The 6,006-nt window shown below is 43.8% G+C and overlaps 2 protein-coding genes across 6 annotated transcripts in view; one reads left to right on the plus strand and one right to left on the minus strand.

Moving 5' to 3' along the window:
- The window catches only part of LOC131307342 (nuclear poly(A) polymerase 4), a 93,727-nt gene extending 92,326 nt beyond the window's left edge, over positions 1-1,401 (plus strand). For 3 of the 5 annotated variants that reach the window (XM_058333809.1, XM_058333808.1, XM_058333812.1), the window contains 2 exons: positions 4-99; positions 700-1,401. In XM_058333809.1, coding sequence (XP_058189792.1) covers positions 4-99; positions 700-873 — 270 coding nt within the window. In that variant the 3' untranslated portion in view covers positions 874-1,401. The remainder of the gene's footprint in view (positions 1-3; positions 100-699) is intronic. The other 2 variants (XM_058333810.1, XM_058333811.1) reach the window with 2 other exon arrangements.
- Positions 1,402-2,147: 746 nt separating this feature from the next.
- Positions 2,148-5,687, minus strand: LOC131307350 (receptor-like protein kinase 5). The gene is made up of 2 exons (XM_058333822.1): positions 2,940-5,687; positions 2,148-2,817 (listed from the first exon to the last, which is right to left on the minus strand). Exons 1-2 carry the CDS (start codon positions 5,557-5,559, stop codon positions 2,375-2,377), a joined length of 3,063 nt encoding a protein of 1,020 aa, XP_058189805.1. The 5' UTR covers positions 5,560-5,687; the 3' UTR covers positions 2,148-2,374.
- Positions 5,688-6,006: the final 319 nt, after the last annotated feature.

Here is a 6,006-nt window from a genome sequence, read left to right on the forward strand (position 1 = left end):
CAGGGTAATTCATGTGCAGAAGATCTAGACACGCGTTTGGAAAATGGGTGTTTAAATCGAAGCAGAGTATTTGAAAACAGCTTGGCGGAAACGTTAGAGGTTGTGAATCTAAGCCTTTTGTTCTTTCTTGCTCCTATCTTTTGCTACTCTTTGCCGCTTCCTGGTATATTTCCAATTCTAAGTGTATTATTCTTTTATATGTGCTGTTCTCCCCGTGCCAATCTCTTGCTTTGTGATGGGGTCATCATAACAAGGACCAAGATGTCTTTTTAAAGCTTTGATTCGAGAAAATTCGGAAAGGGGTACTAGAATTTTGTGTGCATGTTAAGCCTTGTAGCATGGCTCGCAACTAGAAGATAAGGATCAAATAGTCTGTGGGTTCTCGCATGTAAGAGAATCTGATGGTGAAGGATCTCGATTTTCAGATGATATATGAACAATTTTTTCCGTCCCATTTTTCCCATAATCATTTCATTTCTAATTTGTTGCACAGAATCTCCTAACTGGTGTATCTTTGGTAGTTGGTCCAGCACCACAGCTTGTGCTACATCTCCAGTTACTGTGATTAAGAACCTAACACATGTTTTGTGTCCGAGGCTTGGATACATAATCCTTCCTTCTCCGTTTATTTATCCCCATTGTTACGGTTAACTTTTTTTTGGTACCAAAACTCATTCCCACTTGATTTATATATTGTAGCCTACTCTTGCACTTGGAGTGGTGGTGGAACCCCAAGGTGGGGCAACTTCTGAATCAGTGCAGAAGCCCGAGATGAGGCATGTATTTCGAAGCCCTAAGCTTTGTGACGTGATGCATGTTGTCTTTATTCTATCCTATTTGGTTGTTTCTTTGCCTTTTTTTTTAGCAGGTTAAGTCTGGAATCAACAGCATAACATTTGGAGAAGAATCCTTCACATAGTTGATCATGTACGAGGGGAGAGGTACACTTTTATTATCTTGTCGATTTGGGCAAGGGGTGTGGAAACTGGGAGAAATGTGCCGGACGGGTCCTTCAGTGTGCGGTTCTTGCTGTTGTTTGCTGGGCTGTTGAAGACGTACTTAATACGAAAAGAAAGAACAAAAAAGGAAAAGGAAGATGCTCTGAGCCTTGGGATTATCTATTGGAATGGAACTTGGGGGTTAAACTTGGCAGCTATTTTGAGCAGCTTTTTGGTCCTTGGTTCGTTTGTTGTGGAAAGTTTCTGCCTTTCTGTAATATTATGGAATACTTGGACTGATTGTAGTCGCTTGTTTAGTCGAGGTGAGTTGGGAGTTGTTAGGATACCCTAACGTCTGTTCGGCCTGTTAGGAAACCCTAATGTATGTTTGGCCCTGTGACTTTTAGCAAACGTTTGTGACATGGGTGTACTTGTGCTTTTATGATACAATTTTATTGTAGTCTCTCTCTCTCTCTCTCTCTCTCTCTCTCTCTCCCCTTCCTTTTGGCATCCACCGGTAGACCAACTCGTGCTTGTGTGGGTGCACACAAAATTGATGCAACTGTGGTATCACTAGGAATTTGTTCTTGTTCCGATGAGTAGTAATCATGTGGAGTGGAGGAAATTGTTTTATTTCCAGATGCAGTAAAAATTGCCCAGATAGTTATACGGATTTTGCAATTTGAGTATAGGAGACACTAGTTTGACTTGCATATGAATGACGAGAGGAAACGGAAGTGTTTTGGACACAGATTTTCGTACATTGATTCAGACACATCAGTGTAGGAGCCACATGACATGAGACCGAAATGCTTTGGACATAGATTTTTCGATGCTCTCCTATCGCCTAACTAGGGGCTTTGTTGGGGGGCTCAGTGTTGATCGTTATATAATTGGTCATTTTGGAGGGCTCGTAAGTGAGATGCAAATTTTCATAAACCGTTGATTTTAAGTGAGAGGTTATTGTGTGGCTATAATCATTTGACCAACCAAATTGTTAATATGACAATTGTCTTTTTAGTCTCTGAAAGTGAACAATTTGGACCATTGATGTGTGTTCGTAGTGTATCACCAAGCGTAACTGGAGACACAATCCAATCCTGATGAGAGAAGGGCAAAAAAGATTGCCTAGATGGTCAAGTCTCATCTCCAGAACATCATTTCCCCTTGGGGATTTGCAAGTCTAAACAATTCGGTCCCTCAAAGGTATATTGAAGCTGTGCTTAGGAGACTGTTATTGCTGTTGGGACAGTGTAAAACTGGAAAATCTTACAAGTACTAATATCCATCCTGTATCTCTACGACTACCTATAACATGACATTCTGCTTACAAAACAAAAACGATTGTTGTCTTCTTCTGATGCTAGCAAATTCTTGACTTGCCTGGACTGCCATCTCTCTCTCTCTCTCGACAACAAAATCGAGCGTCACACATTTCAGACGACATAATTGCCATCTTCATTTGCTACCTTCTTGCTACGCGTGTAGCTAGACAGATACTTGTTGGCACTGGCAAGGAGGGGAGCTGCGTCGTACTCGGTTCCAACTTTCTTCACTTCACTACCTTCCACAGTACCAATCCGGCAAAGCATATGCAAAACCTCCTTCATAGAAGGCCGGGACGAAGGTAGTGTGTTTGTGCATATGAGCCCTAGATTAAAGACACTGGACTTTTCTTCCAAGTTTAATGGCTCCTTGATGTACCCATCCAAGGCATCAATGATGGGATTTCCTTCTCTGTGTTGACGCCACGCCCACTCCGCCAAGCTCGTGTGCTCATCCCCGTCGTTGGCCTCTCTGCCGGTCACAAGTTCTAAGAGTACGACTCCAAAACTGTAAACGTCGATCTTCTCATTCACTTTTGTCGTATAAGCATACTCTGTAATCAAGAAAATAGTTTAGTCAATATCCAATTTTTTTAACGTTTAATAGGAAAATAATAGACACAAGATAATCTACAGAATGAACCATGAATATATCAGTTAACGCAAGCCCTCTTACCTGGAGCCATGTATCCAAACGATCCAGCGACAACAGACATGGTGTTAAGCTCATTGCGCTTGGCCAGAATCTTGGCAAGGCCAAAATCAGCCATCCTTGCCTTGAACTCGGAATCCAACAAGATATTGCTCGACTTGACGTCACGATGAACGATCCTCGGTGTGCAATCATGGTGCATGTAACACAAACCCTGCGCAGCTCCTATGGCAATCTCCAACCTTTTAGGCCAATCCAACATGACACGGCGAGCCGGATCAGTCTCTCTCCTCTTCTTCACATGTAGCCACTTATCAAGACTCCGATTCTGCATGTACTCGTACACAAGCAGCTTTGAGTCCTCACTAGAAATGCAACACAACAACTTCACTATATTGCAATGCCTGATTGTTCCCAATATATCAACTTCTGCCGAAAACTCTTTCTCTAGCTTGTTGTCCAACTTCCCTTCGGTCCAAATCTTCTTCACAGCAACATAGTCCCCGGAATTATTAATTGCGACTCGATAAATTTTCCCTGACCCTCCACTCCCAATCAAGTTATTCTCCGTCAACCCTGCAAGAATGTTTGCCTTGGTGAAATTAAACCTTTGGAATGAGGTCAATTTCCATGCGGCGAGGTTTCGCTTGAGCTTCTTCCTCCGGTAGTCTCTAACCATGAAAAAGGTCAATAGAGCGGTGAAGAAGAATAGAAGTACCGTGAAAACTAGAATCAACGCGAAAATCTTGGGGGACAAATTGTCCGATTTTCGGGTTTTGGATGAACAAAATCGGACATTTGGAATATGGGTAGTGGCACAAAGATTGGGATTGTTCAAGAAACTGGTATCATAAGCCAAGTTATCAAATGCAATTGGGATTTGGCCAGAAAGTTGGTTGGATGACAAGTTCAAAGTGGTCAACCTCAACTGGCCTAACTCTGCCGGAATCTGACCGGCAAATCGGTTTTCCGACAAGTCGAGGTTCAAAAGATCCGGCAAAGTTCCGATCACCGCCGGGATTGGACCGGAGAGTCCGTTCCTCGAAAGATTCAAAGTGTTGAGATTTCCCCACGACAAAATCGCCATGGGAAAATCTCCGGTTAATGAATTCCCAGCTAGGTTCAAAGTAATCAGCTGCGGCAGATTAGTCAAACCCACCGGAATTTCGCCGGAAAGCTGATTGTTACTTGCCATGAACACAACTAATCTCACCCAAGAGGAAACCGCACTTGGAATCTGACCTGAAAACTTGTTATCACTGATCTCCAATCTTGATAAATTCGAACCCAGTTCAATCGGAAGATTACCCGTGAAGGAATTGTTACTTATCATCAAATCTGACAAGTTGGACAACGTGTAGATACCCGCGGGAATTTCGCCGGAAAAGTTATTATGGTTGAGCTTAATCGCTCTCAAAGTGACGCAATTCGTCAGCGATTCAGGCACTTCTCCGGCGAGATTGTTCGAAAAAGCCACAACCCCGGTCAGTCTCTGACGAAAACACAAGTTCTCCGGCAAGGCGCCGGTGAACAGATTATCACAGACTTGAAAATCTTCAAGATTGGAATGAAGGCCCATTTCAGGTGGTAAGGTGCCATTCAACTGATTCGAGAAAACCCGAAAGTTAATTAGTGCCGGAAGTAATCCGATGCTCGCTGGAACTTCGCCGGAAAATTGATTGGAATGCAGATGCAAGATCTCCAACTGCTGTAACTTCCCAAAATCCTCTGGGATTGAGCCACTCAAATTGTTAGCCGATAAATCGATCTGGGTCAAGTTCAATGACTCGATAGGGGTCGGAATTCCACCTGATAATCGATTTTTATGCAAATAAACAACACTCAAGTTTTTCAGTTGAAACAGAGCTTTTGGAATTGGACCCTCTAAATCATTAGAAGATAAATCCAAGTGCTCAAGGCTCGACAAGCCCGAAAAATTTGCGGGTATTTCGCCAATTAAATTGGCGGAAGTGATCCACAAGAAAGTCAGTTTCTTCAGTTTTCCAAACTCCGGCGGAATTTTCGCCGGAGTAAACAGGGGATTGTAAGCCATGCTCAGATACTCCAAATTCGACAGGTTTCCGATTTCTGCCGGAAAACTGCCGTTGAACCGGTTATTGTACAGCTTCAAGAACCGCAGCTCCGGCAGCCGGCCGATCGCAGGCGGGATGTTGCCGGAGAAGTTGTTGGCGCCGACGTCAATGTACCGGAGGGAAGAGGAGAGGCGGTCGACGTCGAATGGGATGGGGCCCACGAAGTAGTTTTGGGAGAGGTCTAAGTACTGGAGGTTTGAGCAGTTGTAGAGAACTGTGGGGAAATTTCCTGGGAAGTAATTGAAGGAAAGGTCGAGCAAGGTTAGGTTTTTCAGGTCGCAAATGGATGGTGGGATTGGTTCTGTGATGTTGTAGTTTGTGAGGTTGAGCCCCGTGACCGCGCCGCCAGTGCAGGTGATTTCCGGCCATGAACACGGCGGCGACGAGGTGCTCCACGAGGAGAGCTGCGGCGGGTTTCCCCACTTCTGTTTGATGGTGAGGAGGATTGTTTGGGTTTGGTCTGCCGGGGGTTGCGAATTTACAAGAAAGGGCGTGAGAGTGAGGAGGAAGTAGAGGAAGGGGCCAGGGAGGGGTGATTGTAGTTTGGTCATCTTTGTGGATTTGGGTTTTTCTTTTTTCAGTTGTGAACTGAGTGTGAAGTGTTGGTTGGGAGGCCACGGAGTTTATTTCCCGGGAAAATGTGAAGAGGCAAAGGTCTTGACTTTCAAATTTGGTTGGCTACATGAGGTGCGTTTGGGTGTATTTATATGGAGTATTTTGGTTCTGTATGCAGTGTCCCACGAAAGTAACGTGCATCCACTCATGGAATTTCTTTTTGGGTGCTGCTAAATACAACTGCAAATCTACTACATATAGCCAATTCATAATAGGAAATTTTTGAATTCTTCTTTATGAATTGGCTACATGTAGTAAATTCGCAGTTGTATTTAGCCGGATCCTTCTTTTTTTCTTCTTTATCTCACTCTGGGAACTTTTTTATGGTCTTTGCCCGTCGTTTGGGTTGTTTCTTTTGAGGATCGTCTTTGCATGCATGAAGT

Source organism: Rhododendron vialii, chromosome 11a (assembly GCF_030253575.1).
Source record: "Rhododendron vialii isolate Sample 1 chromosome 11a, ASM3025357v1".
In the NCBI taxonomy this organism is placed as follows: Eukaryota; Viridiplantae; Streptophyta; class Magnoliopsida; order Ericales; family Ericaceae; genus Rhododendron; species Rhododendron vialii.